The sequence below is a fragment of the Zootoca vivipara genome, chromosome Z2 (genome assembly GCF_965207765.1).
Source record: "Zootoca vivipara chromosome Z2, rZooViv2.hap1.1, whole genome shotgun sequence".
NCBI lineage: Eukaryota > Metazoa > Chordata > Lepidosauria > Squamata > Lacertidae > Zootoca > Zootoca vivipara.
Genome location: NC_142585.1, coordinates 25062414 through 25083563, shown reverse-complemented (window position 1 = coordinate 25083563; position 21150 = coordinate 25062414). Strand labels below are relative to the sequence as shown.

Below are 21150 nucleotides of genomic sequence, written 5' to 3'. Positions count from 1 at the left end.
ACAATGATTTTTTTTAATATTGGATACCCCACTTTTAGCAGATTCACACTCCCCGATTGCGCAGGTGATGGTTTCTGGGGGTAAATATGTACAATTGTAACTCGGCACCAATTCATTAGGTCTTATTGCATAACAAGAGGCTAAACATATGTGAAGAAACAGCATACTTGCTTCTCAATGCACAAATGTGTAGTTCTCATCAGATTTCATTTGTAAAGGCAAAGTAGCTGCTTAGACCCATATGGAATAATAAGATGCTCATAATGGTTGCCAAAAGCATTGTTTTTTACAGGAGCAGCTAACCTAACAAGCAAAGTGCTAATGATTATGGCATCAAAGAGAAATAAATGTGCTATGTGCAGCAAAAGTAACCTTTAGGAGAGAAAACCTCAAGTTGCACATACATGGGATACTTCTGTGGCAGGGGAGGACCCATGTGGGTGGGTAGGAAGGAGGTGGAAAAGGGGTCTAAGTATGTACCTTTTTTTTGCTTTTTTGTATTTTGTAAAATTAATAAAAAGTATGTTCAAAAAAAAAAAAAAGAAAACCTCAAGTTGCAAATAAACTGCATTGCTAGGCTCACAGGACTATAAAAGTTACACCATGCATGCCAGACCATGTCAAAGTAGTAACAAAGGGGAAGAGACAGTAATTTTCATTTTGCCAGAGAACTTCTTTGGGTGGTTAGAAAGGTCCAAAACAACTCACAAAATCTAGCATGTAATTTATTAAATGTTTAAGAAATTTATTAGATGCACATGTAAAGTGCTCTTACAGAGGAGAGAAAACTGTAAATATTTTAAAATAAATACAATTGCAGTTTGAAACAAATTACCTTTTTTTACTCAAAAACCATAGAAAGTTTCCATAATGATTTAAACTTAAGGTCAAGGTGAAATATGTCATGAAAATTACAGAGGAGGAGGAACATACCAAGGGAACAGGCGGCTCCTGGCACTCTCCAACCTTCACTTCCTTTCCAGGAGTGCAAGAGGGGAGAGGCTAGGAGGCTGGAGGGTTGCCCTCCAGGTCCCCCATTCATTTATTTAACTCCTAGAAACAGGAGGACAATTGCAAAATTTGTATCTATTAGATAGTTCCTTTCATAGAAACATTTAGGTCTGTTTATTTTTGAAGTGTGGTTGCAGAAATGTATTTAAACAAAACCATTGGGTCTTTTTTTTCCTGATGCAGTTGATCTTATAAAAACAACACATTTATTCCTATGAAACAGTCCAGGTGAAGAAAGAAGAGGTAAACACACACCTTTACCTCTACATCATGCTTTCAGTGTGAACAGAACTATTGCATTATACTACACTGAGTAATAAGAGCCGTCCATATATCAATGCCTTCAAGGCAATTCCCAGCAATATAGAAATCTTTACTTCAATATCATCATTGCCTTCATCCCCCAAAAGCTCATTTTCCTCAGGCAAGATACATTCTTTAAAAAACTGGGGCTGGGGGGCTGGGGCGAGGGGTACTTTCACTTCTGGGAAGTTCTTTTCAAAACTGTTATCCTCAGTTCCAGTTACTGGTCATTTCTTGTGCTCTGTTCACTGTTTATACGCAGGCACTTTGGGGCAAGAAAAGGCTGCCGTGGTCTTAGTCAATTCATATGCTACACATGGGCACACACAACGTCAACTGAAGCTTCCTTCACACGCTCAGGATCTCAAATTCTTCTTCTGATTCAAATAGTTTGTCAGTGGACTCAATGAGCTCTGTGGGAAATGGGAAAAAAAAACTTATTATCAAGAGCATGCACCTCTGGCTTTTCTGCAGAAATTTACAAACTTTACCATGGCAAGCCTCCCTAATTAAAAAACAAACAAACACTAAAATGTCAAACTTTTCCAAATGTAACAAAGATAAAGCTTAGCTATTTATTGCAATTGTCTAACTTTCAAGAAAGGAGATGATAGATTAAGATTTGTTTTTAAAACTGTTCTCCTTTAACTTTTGCCCCATGACAGTCTTCCCTTCTTTTTCCAGAGATATGTTGGGCACAATCCAAGGTTCTTAGCATGTAGGCTTAATGCTCAGTTTTAAAGCAAACTCTTCTGTACCTTCAGCAAGGATTCATTTTTAAAAGCTGCCTTTGGTATCACATAAATTTCTGTGGGTCTCTTTCCTGCAGTCTCCAACCTGCAAAGTGCAACTTGCTGTTCCTTAAAGAGCAAGCTTTGTTCTTGTTCTTGTGCCTTTCACCACATTTAGAGACTTTTATGACCTTCTACTTACATCCAAATCAGCATTAGTGCAATCCCTTTTTTCTGCTTTTCCACACTGATGCAAGACACTTGATTTACCACATCCCCCTTTTAAATCCCCTGTTCCAGAGCTTATGGACTTCCATTTGACATGAAGACCAGTTGCACCCCACCCCATTCCACAATCCTGCCTTCAATCTGCAAGGTCTGCATCAGTCTCATTTGCTGCTACTGTTTCACGGGGAATTTCAGTTCCAAATGGATCCCATCTGTTGGGAGACAGAGATAACTCCTCTCAAGCAGCACTGCCCTTTATATGTATTTACTTAAGATCTGAAGTCCTTCCACCACTACTAGAACTGGGTGCACCAATTTCCTAGGATGGGCTGAATCTTCAGAGTACTTTGGAAAAGATTCCAGTGCCATTGTGATTTAAACAAAATGTCTTGCTGACATTACTGGAATCCATCACATAACCACCAATACATAGGACCAATTTCTATGTGGCTCTCACTACAAGATAACCAGAAAAGTCACAGCATAACAAAAGGGGAAAAGATTCCATTCCCAGGGATGACAAATTAGTGTTAAACTAGTGAAAACCTTGGCTGAGCACACAGCTTCATACATCATGAAATTGACTTTAGAAAGAGCACAGCCGTGGGAGGAAGGGAAGACAACAAAAGTTTGCAGTACCTTCAAAGTCTAACAGTGCCATAAGCTTGTTTAGGCAACAAATCCCACAAAACTTTATGTCACAACAAAACTGCTAAGTCTTTAAGATGCCACTGCTGTGTTGCAACATATGAATATGACTACAGCCTCTGGGAGGAAAAGTAGGGAAGGGTTAGATAGGAACATTTGTTACTTCACAACCAAGATTTCATCTCTCTCTGTATCCCCCCCTCTATATATATATAGTTGCTTGGGGGGGGGGAGTTAAACACAATCCTGTACCTGCTCCAGTTGTGGTTACTTCTGGCTTTGTAGGAGGTATGAAAGGGGGCCAGTGCGGTGGATGCTTTTGAACCAACTCAAACATTCGCAGACTCTGTTGCTTAAGTATTTCCTGGGGAGAACAATATTTCATTTTTAAATGTGTGCTGCAATAACAAAAGCAGAAAATATAGCTGAATTATACAGGAAGTTAACAACTGGAAGTAGTTGACAGTTTGTGCTCGTGTGCTACAGAATCATCACCATAATCGCTTGCACAGTCCTTTAGGTAGTCTACTTCTCAGTCTAATGATCAATGCTCACACTTTAATGCTTTCATGACTGAAATATCTGTGAGCATTCTTGCGACACCACAAAAGCACAACTGGAGCTTTTATAGCTGAGCAAAACTCAGGCAGATCATGTTCACCTCGGTTTTATTTTTCTGCAAAGCCACACATTATGTCCTATGACTGCAGGGAGAACTTATTCAAGGAATGGCTTAGTAAGGAACATAGGAATCTGCCCTATACGGCATCAGATTGTTGGTCCATCCAGCTCAGCAACGTCTACACTGACTAGCAGAAGCTATTCAGGATTTCAGAGTTCTCTTCCATACAGATCATACATAATATTCCTAAATTATTGGACCTTTGTCTGATCCAACAAGGTGCTTACATTATATCATGAACTTTTTTTTTTTTACTTCCAAAGCCAAGCAGTGTGGTCTGTCACATAGTCTCACACTCACGTACCATTGGGTTGCTTTTCAACAAGTACCAGGGCTGTGGGGAGATCCCAAAAGTAATAGGCACCTGCACACCAATAATGTGTCTCACTCACAAACCAGGGCTGGCAGATGAAGACATGACACAGGAGCATACACACTTTAGGTATCAGATCAGAATGTAACATGGGCAATAGATCCATATATACTTTGGGCCCTGGCTGACCTCTCTATGCAAGCTGCAGGGGCACATGCTGCCTTACGCCATGCATTTTCCCTATGCCACCACTGCAGCCGATTAGCAAATCAGTACAAAGAAATGTGTTGCTGAGCAGAGAGGGCCACAATGGGGAGTAATTTAAAACGGCCTCTCCTCTCCTTGGTTGTATTATTTCATGCATCTCACCCCACCTAATGTACCTAGAGGTTCATTTTAAGGGGGAACTTATGCCAGTTAAAAGGTTTCCTGATGCTTACCTTTTGCACAAGGCTACACCAGTTATCAAAGTCCTTTTCTTCTCTACAAAAGAATCCCTGTGAAGGTACAGGAATATTTTAAGTGAGATATAATTTGGGGACAAAAAGTACCCAGTCAGAAGTCTGGTGTGGGGAAAAGCAAAATCCAGCTGTCCAAATTTTACTTTTCAGGGCATCTTGAACATTATAATAACTCCCCCATGATTGGTCATGCAAGTACCTCGTCAACAGTCAGAAGTGGTACAAAACAGAAACAGAGAACAAGGCCACAAATTGCATTAACAAGTAAGGCTAAATTAACCAGTATACAAAATATTGGGCAGTTTAGATATGTAGCCAAACCAGGGGCTTTGGCATAAGGTAAAGTTAGCTGCCTGTGCATGATAGGGGAGGTATAGCATTCGTGTTCCAATTGTGAAGACAAGAAGAAACAAAAGTGTGGGGTATGGACCAGAAGGGTACAAGGCTCCAGGTCAGGGTGACAGTCATCCACTCCTGCCAACACCTACTAAAGCTACAGAGGGATCGAGATTCATTATCTTCATCCGATGTGGTGCTTGCTGGCAATGGAAGCTATGGTCATCTACAGCACCGTTTTCTTCAGAATCTACAAAAATCTGTGTGGTGTGAGGGTCCAAGTAGATCAACTCATTTCCTGTGCAGGTAAAACAAGAGCAGTTTGTCAGAAATGGGTAGAACTGAAAGCCATTCAGTGTTGCACTCTGTATGGACATTAACAGAAGGTGAGGTAGGGCAGATGAGACAGTGGACTGAGAAGAATTTTTTAAAAAAGCTTCCAAATGTAGGAAGCAGGGGCTTAGAAATATAGGAATCTTCCCCACTGATCCAGCTATCCTGGTATTGCTGTCAGTGATGGGCAGTGGCTCTCCAGGATCCCCAAACGAGAGTCTATTCAAGCCCTAACTGGAGGGGCCAGAGATTGAATCTGGGACCTTTTTCCACACAAATCTGTGCTCTACCATTAAGCCGCAGAAGAAATACACAATAATGAAAATGAGAGAACAATGCAATGCAGCAAGAGACTTTTGGTGTCTATGAACACAAGGGGTGCTGATGCTAACAACAGTAGAAAGGCAAAGAGGTAGTAGTGCTGGAGAGGCAGGGAGGCCAAGGCCCAGAAGGGGAAATGGGCTGAGTCAGGGCGACTGAAGGAAATGGAACTGAGCTCAAACATAATAAACTGAAAGAAGGAGAGGTGAAGGAGCCTAAGGGAATCAGGGCAGAGAAGAGATGGAGCTGAGAAAATAAGTAGCCAAAGATGAGCTGGGGGAAGACTTGCATAGGACAGGAAAGGTTGCAAACTGCTCGGAGGAAGGGTCTTAAAAGAATAGGTGGGCTGGAGAAGCCAAAGCAATGCTTTGGGGAAGGACTAGATTTCATACAGTGATTTGAACTGCTCTCGTACTCTCAATACTGCAACTTGTCAGCATAATGATATCTGGATAATACTTAATAACCTTAATAGTTTATCTCCATTAAGACAGGCACCTGCTGTTCATTAAGCACAAAATCAAAAGGCTCAGGAGAGCAATCTGCATTTTCAACTTCACTCTCCAAACTGGGAATTAGCAACATGTCCACTGTGATCACCACCCAATCCTACCCATGTTGTATGTTTTGATGTCCCATGCTGTGATAGGGCGTGTCTTGTGGCAAGCTTTGTGAATAGAGGAAATGCTTTCCCCAACCTTTCTCTGATGAAGTGTGTATTACACACGAAAGCTCATACCTTGAAAGCTTATATTTAGTTATATTTAGTGCCACTGGAATTATTAAAAAAGATTTTTTCATCTTTCATTGTAATTTATTATGACTATGACAGATCAACACGGCTATCCCCCTGAATCTTTCTCTGGTATATTAAATAATGTTGTGGGCTTTTTTTGCCTGATCTGCTTGCCTTTGCCTCCAGGCTGAGCCTGGGGTGTCCTTATGTACACTTACAGCACAATACTACTCAGTACTACTGAGTGCACTCAAGAGCACAGTCTTGTAGAGATGCTTGATCAGTCTTTTTGTCATCTTGACTCTAGGAGGATAACAGCAACAAACTGGGGAACCCTTAGTTTTGATAATGTTGTCTTTAACCATTTCCACATCCCCTGGGGACAGACTGGGAATGAGCTCCTCCCCACCAAGTTTTCATTGTGGAGAAAAGTGAACAACTGAATACATAAATGTGTGGCTTTTAACCCTTCTTTAAAGAGAAATTAACTTTTCAGAATAAGGGGGAAATCCACATACAAATGGTGATGTTTCAGTCATTCACCTCTCCCTAAAGAGAAAGAGGTAAGAGAACAAACAAGTGAGGTAGGGAGTATACTAGAGGCCCAATCTAATATTCCCCCTGGGGACAGGGGAGGAGTTAGCATTCAAAAAGGCCTGCTAACCACCTTTTCATAAAGTAACTCTATTTAAAAGCCCTACTGATCAATGGATGCATTTATCTATCAAGAGCTAAACTATTCATGCCATTAGCTATAACTACTAACAGATATGGGACACCATTATCTTGAACTTTTCCTAAGAAAGGACTGTGTCTGTCTGTGTGTGCATATACATGCATGCAGAGAGAAGATTTCATGCATCATTTCATATTTTTTATTCTAATTTATTTACAAATTAAATAGGCAGGACACACAAGGAAAAGGCAGTGGAGGGAAGAGGTAGAGGATGGAGAAAGGGCCAGGTTTTTTGTATTGTTTGTGAAAATTTGATAAAAGCAAGTAAAGGTTTCGAGTCAGGCGGATCATTGATTGTTGGTCTTTTTCCTGAATGGTAGTTGGTGGTTCTTGTCCTCAACCAGAGAGACAAAGGGTGAAACCTCCCTGTGGCCCCAGTCTCCTAGCTAGTGACAGAAGCTTGGGGACACTACTTCTTTGGCTCTTCAGGCTCAAAGCAAAGTATATGATGCATTATGAAGCAGTATGGAGTATCTTTTATATACTCTCTTATTGCTGCTGGCTGTCAGACCCACCTGCATTACTTAGCAAATTCAGCTTTAAAATAATCCTTCAGAAGCAAAGATATTTTTTGGTACTCCACTTATTTTTCCTTACCTAAGAATCCTATAAAGTAGTAGGCATTGTTTGGTTTTCCTCCTAACGCTCCCAAAGATTGTGGCATCTTAAAACACTCCTACAGATTGAAAGAAGAAGATGACGAAGAAGAGATTTATTACATTTATATGCCACCTTTCTTCCATGATGGAACTCAAGGCAGCATATACAGAGTCCCCAGGCACTAAACAGACCCAGACCTCTTTAGCTTGAGCAAAGCTGTTTCATCATGCTCCTTCACACCATGCATATGTATGTGCACTAGTTATTAAAGTACCTGCAACTGCTCAAAACATTTCCAAACACTCCTATTAAGCTGACCAAATCAATCACATCAACAATAAGAGAACCATACCTTAAAAGCATCAACATAAACCGGATTGATGTGGTTTATCCCCAAGCGAAGAGGTACAATCAACAGCAGAGGCTTCCAACCACAGCAGATCCCCATAGGGCTCTTATTTCGGCTAAGCACACTCCTGTGTGACAGGGAGCTGCAGTGGGTACTGGAACAGTTCTGGGATGGAAACCGGCACATCTTCTCTGGGAAATAAGAGACAATAAAACCTAATTGTCCATTCACTTGAGTTTAACTGTTCACTTTAATGGAGGGAGCCATTCATGTGTGTACACATCTTATACTTATCTATGAAGTGAATACTTAGTTCACTGTCCCAAAATACTTGTGGGTTATAGCAAAGATATTCCTTACAGAAGGAACCAGTAGTTAAGAAGGAAATTGTGGTGATTCTGTCTGCACAACTAGAATAAGCTTGGAAAAGCTAGTTGTAAGTTTCAGAACTCAGGTAAAGAAGCAAACCCTGAGTTTTCAAAAGAAACTGATTACAAAATAGCAATCAAACCGTTCAGTGGATGCATTGTGACACGTAACATGATGATTCTCATGTGGTATGGCTGTGAGACTGAAATTACAGTAGACCTCTTTTAGTTGACAACCTGTGTCCAAGCATGCTTGTACTGATCTTCATATTTTCCAAGGAATAAAAGTCAGACTGGAGCTAAATCCCAATTCAGTTTAAGGCCTGGGTGAATCAAAAACTCTGTTAAAAAAGCTGGTGCTTATAACTTACTGATATCTTCAATCACAACTGTGTTGTCCATAGACACATAAACGGCTAAGGAATTCCATTCATCAAATAGTGCAAGTTTCCTGTGGGTGGGGAAACAGACAGTAGTAAGTCCAAATTCCATGCCACTCAGACATTCTGCCTTCAATATGACTGGAGGACTCTTAAATAAATAAGATGTTCTATCTTTTGGGGAAGAGCTTCTAGTTATTCCCTTTTGTACATCTTGCCACTTCTCTGACCCATTTTTATATTACGTTTACTGATACTTCTAGGAGAGGTCATTTTACAAATACATGGATAAAGTTGCACACCAGTGCAGTGGGATTCTTCATGAGTGTTCAATCCCATGCTTTAGTGGGAACTGGCAACAGCCGGCAAGGGAAGACTTGCCTCCATCAGGGGCTGAGTGAGTTCCAGTTGCTTAGCCACACTCCCTTGCCACAGAATACATCACTGGGCTCTAGCGCTTAGTAGGCTGGCGCCAAAGGTCAACAACAGGGAGGATTATGGCAGGATTAGGATTAGGTCAGGAAATGCCACCTAAATAATTCAGGTACCATAGGGACACAAGACTTGAATGTCATTTTTATTCTAAAAATCTGTTGTAAACTACTTTCAAGAGCCTCTCAGAGATGCAAGTGGGATGCAAGCATTACAAATATAATACCGGTAAATAAATGTTGTTTATCTGCACAAAACCTTTAAGAAAGTTATGGAGAACATTTGATCCCCCAGAAGTTGCTGAACTACAATTCCCATCAAGCATGCTTAATGGCCACGGATGACAAAAGCTGTGGTTCAGCAGCATCTGGAGGACCACACCTGCTTTAAAGGGGGGAAAGAAAAACAGAAGATCATTTTTTATTGTTGCAGGTGCTAATCTGGATCCCTGATTTCTGAGATTCAAATTATTAAGCTTCTGCTTGTTTTTATTGAAAATGTTCTGAAGATGCAGATTGCTATGCTAAATTAATACAAGAGACTGGCAGTTTAATGTAATTTTTATCTCTCTATCTGCCAATATTCAGCTGCCACTACTAACCTTCCCCAAGTATGGTCATATTTCAATCTTCTGTTAACTGCTTACGTGGAAGAGATACATTGCTTTTCCAGCTTAATGTTACTTAAAAATAGGATTTTTACATCAGGTCTAGAATTTCAGACTGCTCTTATTTAACAGGTCCCCATGCTTTTAAAACCGCAATTTAAATTTTAGTGCTTCGAGTAATGACAGATAAATTCTATAACATGGGAACAATACGTTTCCAGAATACTGAGCTGCTTCAAAATCTAACCAGAGATCACAACAGTAAGTTGTGATGCTAACTAGAAACTTCGTCCTAGAGGGGTTTTGCCTTCCCCGTTCTATCATATGGATAAATTCTGCAAGTTGTTGCTTGATTTTTCATGCAAGAGATAGTCTTGTGATTAGGAGTGTATAGCCTATGGAGGACAGCTGAAGTCATGCAATGGTTGGTGAATTGGAATCAGGGCACTTGGCTTTAAATCCCTACTATGCCATGTAGCTCAATGAGTGACGTTTGGGCAAGTCACTATCTCTCAGTCTAACTTGCCTCAGAAAAATATTCTGGATAAAACTGATAACTATGTACTGTGCTTAAAAAAGGGCATTAGAGGCTCCACTTGTTCATCCCACAGGGAATATATGCTATCATCTGCCAACAATGACCTTCCACCATCTGCCTGGGGCAAAAAGTCAGTCTCCATGCAAAGACTAAATGTACACAAAACTGAAAATAGTAGGAAACTCTGTTGTTGACTGTTATTCACCATCATTTTTTTTAAAAAAATTACAAAGCAGGATTGCTGTGTGAAATAGCTAGACAGCAATTTGGTCCAGGACTCAATCAAGATCCATTGCATGTGTTAATGTAACAAAGCCAGGAAGCTTGTGCATAAAAGTTCATGCCACAATAATTAATCGTTAATGTGCCAGAAGAGTCAATCATCATCACCACCACCATCATCATTATCTCCAGGGAGAACCTTCATGTTATGAAAGTGCAGCAGAGTATCAATGTTACATGAGTGGAACTAAACTGTCTTTCCATTCCATCTAAATTCCACACAAGATATACATGCTTGCTTGCTTGCTTACTTGAGCACTTGGGCAACAGTATTTGGTCCAAACCATTCCCCAATAGACTTCCCTTCACCAACACCCATCTGTGCTGTGTAGATTAGAAACAGAAACAGACACACAGAAAAATAAGAAGCATCAGTCTGTCGAATGGCACATTCTTTTAGGCTGCATTGCACACATTCCAAAGCCATTAGAAATTGGGACTACCTTCACACAAATGAGATGGAAACTTGTTCTGTATCATGGGTCACACTGGAATGTTATCACAAAACTAAGAACTTCAGCTACATATTTTAAGCTTGGTTTAAGCTGAGCAGCAATACTAAACTACAGTGTCTGAACCCAGACCACTAGCAGTAAGCCAGAAAGAAGCCAAGAACAAACCTTCAGAGTTCAGAACACATGACAAGCCATAATATGACTTATTTGAGTCACATGAGAGGGAACTATACAGCAAGGGAGAGGCATGTTCATGATTAAACCATGGATAAAGACAAATTGTGGTTCCGTGGCCTGGTCCATATGTCTCAATTAATCTCACATTTCAGAATCATGCCTTTTACCTAGGGGCTCCCATGACATAAAATGATTTGGGAACCTGTATTCTAAATTACACCCTCATCACCCAATTATTATTATTTCTATATTTGTGTGTGCGCACACAAAAACTTATTCTCTTTTGCCCTGCTATGCTTTTGACCAAGATTTGCAACTTTTATAGCATTTGAAGGCATACATACATTTTTCACACTAAAACTATGCTAACAGAAGTTTAAGTAAGCTAAAAGTTTGAAAAACAAGGGTGGAAGAAACAATTATCAAAGCTAACTCTTACCCATTTGATGGATTGAATAACAGCAGTCTTTTCTGTCCAGAAAACAGTGTAAGATTTTGTGATATTCTTCAGGTTGCCTTTTGTGTTTTTCCCAATGCCAATCTTAGAGAGAAAATTATTCTAGATTTTAAATATCATATCATATCTTGAAAAGTAGTGTTCAATGGCAGTAGGTGATACATGTATACCTTTGGTTATGATATCTACCGTAATTTTCTAAATTATTGGTCACAAATCAGGGTTGCATACTTAATAATAATAATAATAATAATAATAATAATAATAATAAATTTTATTTGTACCCTGCGCTCTCCAGCTGGTGCCAGGCTCAGAGTGGCTAACATTACGTATATAAATAACACAGTATACATAAAAACAGGCATCAATTAATTAAAATACATCTTAATTCAGACAAATTAAAATACTACTAAAAAAGAACTACAATTGCACAACCAGGTAATATAATTTCTGAACCAGAAAAAAAAACTGATTTTAAAATATAACTAGGAAAGCTGCACATAATAGCATATTTTCTCTTCGCAAAACTTATTCTAGTGTTGCTAGAATCAACTAGATGAGGCACTGAAGCCCCACCCCAAACACTATAAAACATATTCAGACACCCCTCACCCCCACTCATTTCTCATTCCTTCATCCACAACCATTCTGGGAATCTACTGGTGAAAGATCACACTCACCCCTCCCCAAGTGTCGACAGATCAGAGCCTGGGCCAACATCATCTGTCCGCATCGCAGCATACAGCCCCAGCCAGCATCTGAGGAAGGGCCAGTGCCACCTGGAGTCAAGAATCACCACATTTACAAAAAGAAACAGCATAGAATGCTTCCCTTCCTTGGATTTTTCTCTTCACATAAAAGAAAAATGCTTAGTACCTACAATAGTTTGCTATTGGAATAATTCTTAGCATGATGAAAATGCAGTGGAGGACCGAGTGAGGTGCATTCACCAACAAGTAGGCTTTAACCTAAGCTGTGGATCATAAATCCAAAATTCTGAAAGAATGTTGTGATAGTTTGATTAATGTTATCCGGCCTTACCCAATCTCGCGACCTCAATATGCTTTGGATTCAAACTCCCTATCAAGCCCAGCCTGCATAATGACCATGCTGGCTGGGGCTGATGGGAATATTAGTCCAAAATGTATGGTGAGCACTGAGTTGGGAAATGTAAGAGTATAGACCCACACCCAACTCATAGCATAAGAGCACTGAGAGCCACAAAGGAGAGGGTAGAAGATAAATAAGGTCTTTGAAAGTCTGGTGGCAGTTCAGATGGCTCCCCCAAAGGAAGCTGGTTGGAACAAACCCAGTATCGTTCCCTTCAGGAAGCATAACAAATATCTAAGTGTGTCCCACCAATGCTACCCAAAACAATTGCTAGGCTGCAAAGACCTCACTGGATCAAGGCAAAAGTCTGAAAGTGTCAGGACCTGTTCTGTACCAAGTAATTCTCTCCACCAAGGGCAAGCGGATGCAGCAAACTTTTAAAAAGCACACACTAAATGATCAAAGGCTGCAAGTGCTGTCATCCTGAACTAATTGTTCATTCCTTTACGCAGGTCATATTTTATAGAACAGAACAAAGGGAAGGGAAAGAACCCACACATCTCAGAAAGCATACCTACCAATTGGTGAAAATTTTCTTCTGTAGGTAAACCAAAGACGAGCACTTATATCCAAAAGAAGCTTAGATTTTTCTAGAATGAAAAAAGCATTACAAATAGAGAGTTCATATTACAAATTTACACAAATTCAGTATTTGTGGTTGCTGCTGCTGCACTGCTGAACGTGAACAACTTAAGAGAGGATCAAGGATCTACGTGTATTAAAGTAGCCGCCTTTTGTAGAAAGTCTGCACTCCTTCTTAACTCCCCTTTTTGCATTCCAAAGACATGTCAATATTTGGAGCAGTTGCTTCCACAGTTCACTGCAGAAGTGCAGATCTCTCAAACTCCATGTTATATCTGTCAGTTGACTCCATGTTAAACAGAGTTCCCCTGCTTTATTTCTCTCATTCCACAATCCTAATAAGAGGGTCTTTAAATCTCTTTCAATCTGTCATTGTTCAGCACATGATCACCCCCAAGCTGTTTTTTCACCCAAGAAAGTGTCACAATACCATTCCCTTTCTCAAGAGTTAAGATCACCCTATCAAATGAAGATTGTTTAGCCGTAATCATCCAATTGCTAGAACTAACACAAGACACATATGAAAAACCTGTCAAAAATATATATATTGTGTAAGGATAGTCTCTAGATACCATCCTCCCCGAAATGTCATTTTGGTTTACAGCATTAGTACTCCAGGCATTGTAGACAGCAGATTTATTTTCCAGGATTTCTACTCTCTACACAGATTAATACAGTCGGGGCACAATACAAATGTGAGAAACATGATGTGCTTAAACTAAGCATCCACAAAAGCTTTGTGGACCTTAGAAACAAAGCTTCCTTCCATTCCTACCTGTTTTAAGATGGTGCTGCCTTCCTAAGATCCAGACAGGCTCATCTGTTTCAGGAAGCTCTTCTACATAGTCTACTAAAATAATAATTAGGTTTTCATATTTTTTTGAAAAATAAACACACATGTAGAACATTTATTCCCTTATTTCCCCCGTAATTTTAGTACCTGTTCAGTTCATTCCTAACTAATGAACCTCTTACCACACTGTCACACTTTGTTTACCCTTTCGGACATTGGAATTTAGACCTCTTACTTTTAGCCAGACTATAGCCTTTGCCATTTCCACTGCAATATTGTAGCCGACACTGAAACCAGATCCTATGTGGTAAGAGCTGAACATTAAACACGATGATCTATGATTTGCAAATTTCTTCTTTTGGCTGATGTAAAAGGTGCATGAGATAGATTTGTTAGTTTTCACATGTATGCTGTGATCATATCAGCTGAGAAAGGGTCCCAATACGCAACAGCTTAACAATACGGAAGTACAGTAGGTTCAGTCCCTGCCTTTAGAACTAAGTTTTTTAAAAGTATCTATTACTATAGCAATGGCAGATATAAAGTAAGTCATCATATCAGGACAAGGAACAAAGGCGTTGCAGAACTGAGACCACAAATAAACAAAAAAAATGGGTGATAGGAGAGGAAAATAAGCTTATTTTAAAAGAAATGTTCCATTTCACAAAATAGTCCTTTCACATGAAAAAAGATCTTCATTGACCTGGTATGCGTTTTCAAAATTCCATATTTTTTGTTGAAAAGAAAGACATTTTCCTCTACATGCTGTTTACAAAATTGATCTTTAAAATGTGGGGGACTATCCTACAATAATGCGTCCATTTCTTCACTATGATGTGAAACAACATATTCATGGGGTTACCACACTAAATAGCTGGGAAAGTAGAATCATGGCTTCTTTTATGAAGGAGCATCTCCACCCCCATCATTCTGCCCAGACACTGAGATCCAGTACCGAGGGCCTTCTGGGGGTCCCCTCACTTTGAGAAGTGGAGTTACAGGGAACCAGGAAGAGGGCCCGCCCTGTGGAACGCCCTCCCAGCAGATGTCAAGGAAATAAGTGACTATCTGATGTTTAGAAGACACCTGAAGGCAGCCCTGTCTTGGGAAGTTTTTAATGACTGATGTTTTAATGTATTTTTAATCTCTTGTTGGAAGCCGCCCAGAGTGGCTGGGAAAAGCCAGTCAGATGAGCAGGGTATAAGTAATAAATTATTACTACTACTATTATTATTCTCAATCCATTACACATGGGGTACTGAACCTGTATTCCTTAAGATGTTGTTGCACTCCAACCCCCACCAACCCTAGCCAGCACAGACAATATCCAAGCATAATGGGAGTTGGAATCCAACAAAATTTGAGGCACCGCAGGTTCCTCATCAATGTAAAATAGATTCTTAAACAACAATATTAAGTCCTCGTTTTTGTGTGTTACATGTAAAACATTAAAAGAATGCCTGAGATCCAGAACCTTTAACTACAGTATAGTCTTGCCCAGATGTTACTTTTCCAGACAACTAAGTACTATAACTACATAAGAAAGTGAGGAAGATTGTTTCGTACTAAGGAGGCTTTGGGGTAGGACCCACTGTTGGTAGACCACGTGTTTGATATGTAGAATGTCCCAAGTTCAATCCATGGCAGCAAATGGATCATGTGACAAGTTACTGAAAGACCCCTCTCCCCAAGATCCTGATGATTCACTACCAGCCACTACCACTACCAAACAATACTGGGCAAGATGGAGCAATAATCTGAGCTGTAAACAGGCATCTTCCTATCTAAACCTGGGCTGAGTTTCCTTCTCTACCATGGTTGGATGTGAACTGTTCATTGTATAGAAATCAAGAGTTATTTTGTGTGTAAAATGCAAGTAAAAGTGGCCACCCTATAGAACTGTTGTACACACTCAGAGACAAAAACTGAGCTTACCCTTAGATTTTGGCCAATCAAATATAAAGCTATGTTCATTTAAGATGGACATAATAAGGATTTTACTGTAAAAGTTGAACTGTTAAAAGCTTATCTAATAATAATAACTCAGCAATAGACTGCACTCAATTATTTCAATCGGTTTTCTCCAACTATGGGTAATGTTGTATATAACCCAATATATTTGGTTTTAGTGAAGACAGAGTTCTAGTTCTGCATCATATTGTTTTTTCCCCCTTTTTGCATGCTTTTTTAAAAATGTAACTTGCATTCTTTTTTATTATGACAATAAGTCTCAACAAAAAACAGCGCATAACATCATATTGAAATTACTGCTATTACTAACCACAACTTCAAATAGAACGAGCTGTACTAAAATAAGAAAAGAATGAGATGTAACACTAAATTGCTGCTGTGAGCTCCTTTAAACAAGCATTAACAAGTCTTGACGAAAAGCAGTGTGTAACACCATATTGAAATTACTGCTACTACTATCTACAACCTCAACTAGAACGAACTGTACTAAAATAGAAAAGAATAAGACGTAACACTAAATTGCTGCTGGGAGCTCCTTCAAACAAGCAAATGTAATGTTAAAAAGGTCAAAGCAGCCTAATGTCAGCAATTCTGCAGTTCATGACATGGTTTAAAAGGCAGGCCTCTGTGTCTTTCATTTTCAGCAGCTTCCTTTACTAAACTTAGTGTCATGAAAGAATATTCGTTTTCAAGAAAAAGAAGTACAGTATTTGTGTGTAGTGATGTGATTCTTAAAAAACTGATTCAGCTTTTAGTAACATCAAGGATTCTCATTCTTGTTATTTCTGAGGGATGATCCACTTAAAGTGGATATATCAAGTGAGGAAAAGGTGTGATAAATATATTTGAGAGGATAAAACACAGTTCATTGACATATAGTGAAAATCTCAAGTTTCAATAATTATTTTTTAATTGCATGAGAAGGAATTGACACAGAGCTTGCAATTAATAATTTCATTAGTTATAAGAACTTGGAAGTTGCAGGATACAAATGGGAAAAATAAGCAAAAAAATTAAGAAAAAAATTAACCAGATATTTTAATTGACTTTTCCAATGCATAAAAATATGCTGCAGCTCAGACTGATCATTCATCAATGCCATAAAGTCAGGCATGAACTAACCTTTGATACTTTAATTTCCCACATAAAAGCATCTGCATGACACTCTTTGCATGCACTACCCGAGTCCTGTTTATTTTTCCAAAAGGAACTGGAAATTTTTAACCATTTCGGTTCCAAACTTAAGACTGTGCAGTTATTTTAATACAAAGTCTACTGTGACATTTAAAAGAAAACTAAATGGATTTCCTTAATTCATCGTTTCACATTTGAAACTCTGGCAAGATTTGGCTTCTCTCATTTGCAAGTCCTTACTACAAGGATAGCCCTTTTTAAAAGGTTGGAAATAAAAATAAGAGTTCAGATAATCTCGGAGTGAGTTTTGGATGGATATAAAAGTTTTGCTTGTCTTGTCTGCACTATGCTTCATGCTGTAACATTTCTGTCTACAGTTGTAGGTAAGCAACTTTGCTTTCACTGCAAAACTAGATTAAAACAAAGCAAACTTTGTTTGAAATTATGCTTCCCCATTTAGTCATAGATCTTACAAATTTGGCAAGTCCCCATCTCTTAACTTAAACAATTTCTGAGTTGCTGTGATCATAAAATTAAAGCAAACCACCTCAAAATCCTAGAATAGGGCTAATACAGCTAGAAATCAACTGAACAGAACCATTTGCACTACAAGTTATGCAGAACTATGATGTTTTCTGTACTGACGTAAGAGTTGTGACAATGCCGTAACATGCAACAAGACTGTTGTATAGGGACATCACTGTACAGTATTATGTTAGTAACCAATCCCACCCTACACTACCTAAGCCTCAGGATTTGCAAATGGACTCAGCAGCTCAAGTACTAGACACGGTGGGGAAACTAGAGTTAATTTCCCACAATTATACTTAACGCTTCAGGCACAGAAACCAGAGGCTTGCAGCCAGGAACACACAGGGTGGGTTAGAATGACATCAGCATGGCAAGGAGGTGCCTGAGGAGCCTAGATGTGGGAGTCTTAAGGCTTACAAAAGTAACTACAGCTTTTTTACTGGACATACCATAGATTACTGCAGGAATAAGTGGTGGAAAGCAGCCTCAACTTGTCTTTTGGAGTTGGACACCGGCCTTCTAATTTACAAGTTCATTTGCAACTTCATACATAACTTATTCAACTAGACATATGTCAGCTCATGTACCTACACACAGACAGTGTTATTACATGGACTGGGGAAAATAACAGTTTGTGATGGTGGGTCAATACCACGGATCACCTTTTGAAAGATTCAAGATAGATGGTAAAAATAATGCTTTGTTTACTTTGTTATGCTTGCATTTTGGACTGGTGGTCACAAAAAAATCTAACTCATCTTTATAGCAGTAAACAACACTTCAGGCTCAAGTGGCCTCAGTGGCACATGGCACCTTTCACTAGTCAAGGCTGCTGTAACAAAATGAGCCTGGCTGATCATCCACATTCTAGTAAACTCCAGATTAGATTCCTCCAATGTATTATATATGCAGCTGCCCCTGGAGATTGCTCATAAACTTCACTTAGGTTGCAGTCCTAACTACACTTACCTGGAAATCAGCCCACTGAATTCAACAGGATTTACTTCTAAGTAGACATGGTTAGGATTGTGCTGTTATTCCAGAAAGCAGATGGTGGTCTTTTAAGCGGGACACTCTTGAAGGGAACAAATTATGTAGATCTGTTCCAGTTTGGGTTTCAGCCTTATCTCCCCGATGCTTTTGATACAATTGATGGTATCCCTTGGGCCCCCTGGCAACTATGCTGTGGGGTGCCACACATATCCTCTTTTCCCAAATCTTGTTTGACATCTACAGTATATGATGCTGGTAGAGTGACTTAGACTGAGGTATTATCAATAGGCAGATGACACCCAATACTGTTTCTCTGTAACATCTGAGACAGGTGTAGTTGTGCAGATCCTAGACTAGTGCCTGGACACAGTGGTGAGCTGAATAAAGCCATCTGAGTGGGCGGCTCCAGATCTAGGAATTAGGTGGGGTGCCTGCTCTGGACAGCACTGTACTCCTACTGAAGGAGAAGGTGCGTGGTCTGGAGATGCTTCATTGTCAGTGGAGACTCACATATCCCCAGTGGTTAGAAGTGCCTTTACCAGCTTTGGCTGGTTACACCAGCTACAGCTGTTCCCAGAAAAGAAGGGTCTGACTACAGTGACCAATGCATTGGTAATCTCAAGACTAGATTAATTTGAAGTGCCCTGTGCAGGATTGCCTTTAAAAGAAAGTTTGGAAGCTGCAACTAATGCACAATGAGGCAGCAGCTGAGTGGGGCAGCCTACCATGATCATATTTAATCAATTTGGAAGGAGCTGTACTTGCTGTCAATTTGTTACCAAGGCAAATTTCAGATACTCTTGCAGATATATTAAGCCCTCTATAACTTGGGATATCTGAGGAAATGCTGCTCCCATAAAGATGTGCCTATTTGTAAAGAAAAGATGTCAAAGGAGGCTCTCCTATTGGTACCACTATTAGCTGCAGCAACCCAAGGGAGGATATTTCTGTGATGGCATGCACTCAATGGAATTCCTTCCCCTACAATAAAAGGAAGGCGTCAACTATTATAAATTCTTGATGCCAACTAGGAGATTGAGCTACAACTCAGAAAGTCATTAGTTCAAATCACACCTCTGTCATGGACTTATTAGCAAGAAGGCTTAGCAAGCATCTCTCTCTCAACCTCATAAGAGAAACCTTGCTGGTTTGTTGTACTGACTGACACAATGTGAAGCATACTGAACGCTCAAAAATATATTAGGATTTTGTCAGTAGCATCAGATGCTGTAGGGAATTATCTCATTTCACACACACTTCAATTTTTTCATGCCCCTCAGCTATGAACTTAAAACAGCAGCACACAGGGGAAAGGGCCAGTGAAACCATTTGTGATTTAGGGTGAGGAGCCCTACCATCTTTCCATACTCTGTCAAAACCAGAAGATCAGTTATTCTTACAACAGAGTACGGTCAGCTGTACAGCTTGTTCTGGTTTGCATTTCTCCCCCTCACCCACCATTGCTATTAGCTTTTGCTTTTTTTTTGCTCTAATGGTTTGTTTTAATAGAAAAGCAGGATATATATACGAAATACAAACAATGCATCAAATTAGCTTAAAAATACCAGAATCGCGATGCTGCAGATTACAGACACCAAACTAAACATGTATGTTGGACATGCACATTGAAAATTACATACACACAATGTTGGACATGCACACATTGAAAATTACATATACACAATTCTGAAAATTACAGACACACAATTTTGACAAAATATCCATCCTATTGACAATAAAAATACCTAAAGCTTCGACCCTATGCATACACAACATAGGCATACATCCCATTGATTAGTCTACTCCGAGTAAGACTTAGCTGGATAGGACCCACACATATAAACAAACCCAGACTGACCGACCCAATTTTAAGTATCTCCCCCGCCCCCATGATCCAGAGCAATCTCATATAGTGAACATGCTGATGTTTGTGAATCACATCCAATATTAGCCCTACTCAAAGCAGATCCACTGAAGCTAACGGGCACGGACTAACTCGAGTTTATTCATTTCAGTGTATCTACTCTCGAGTAAGCCTTAGTTGGACACAACCCGCACATACAGATATAGATATAAAGAAGCACAGGCAGGCAGCACCAGTTTTCAATTTTCCCTTCTTTATACGGGATTCCCAAGCAAGCAGCGAACATCTTGGCGTTTGGGCACCCTGAGCTGCATCAAATCTCTACTCAAGAGTAGACCCATTGAAGCTAATGGGCGCGGGCTAATTTAGGCTCGTTAATTCCAGCGGGACTACTCTGAGCAGGGCTTAACACGGTATAAACAAGCAGAAGCAGGCGGACTTAACGGTCAGGCAGGGGAGGGGGGAGATCTGGGCTTCACGGGCACAAATAGGGGATAGGAAAGGGCCGCTTCTCCCCCTCTCACACGCGCCCTCCCACGCCAGCCCCTCACCGGACTCCATCCTTCGCCTCCTCCTTCAGCAACCAGCGCCTCCGCCGCCACCATCCTCTCCTCCTCCTCCTCCTCCTCCTCCCTCCTTCGCCCTCCTGCCGTTGCCGAGAACCCCTCGCTGCTCCGCCCCTCAGAAA

The 21150-nt window shown here is 40.0% G+C and overlaps 1 protein-coding gene across 2 annotated transcripts; it reads right to left on the bottom strand.

Annotated features, from left to right (window-relative positions):
* Positions 1-712: 712 nt before the first annotated feature.
* On the bottom strand, positions 713-21110 carry ATG4A (autophagy related 4A cysteine peptidase). Of its 2 annotated transcripts, none has more exons than XM_035101942.3 (13): positions 21014-21110; positions 13952-14026; positions 13113-13184; positions 12165-12263; positions 11467-11568; positions 10647-10719; positions 8528-8607; positions 7792-7979; positions 7437-7515; positions 4866-5011; positions 4357-4413; positions 3174-3285; positions 713-1727 (listed from the first exon to the last, which is right to left on the bottom strand). In XM_035101942.3, the coding sequence occupies exons 1-13, from the start codon at positions 21021-21023 to the stop codon at positions 1663-1665; spliced, it is 1158 nt and encodes a 385-aa protein (XP_034957833.1). In that variant the 5' UTR covers positions 21024-21110; the 3' UTR covers positions 713-1662. The 2 variants fall into 2 exon arrangements, with proteins under 2 accessions (XP_034957833.1, XP_060126295.1); XM_060270312.2 differs by having other exon boundaries at positions 13952-14023.
* Positions 21111-21150: the final 40 nt, after the last annotated feature.

Coding starts and splice junctions, on each gene's coding strand:
- ATG4A (XM_035101942.3), bottom strand. Junction 10,720..11,466: donor TTATTCAATCCATCAAATGG/GTAAGAGTTAGC, acceptor TAATCTACACAG/CACAGATGGGTGTTGGTGAA. Junction 4,414..4,865: donor TCGATCCCTCTGTAGCTTTA/GTAGGTGTTGGC, acceptor GTACCTTCACAG/GGATTCTTTTGTAGAGAAGA.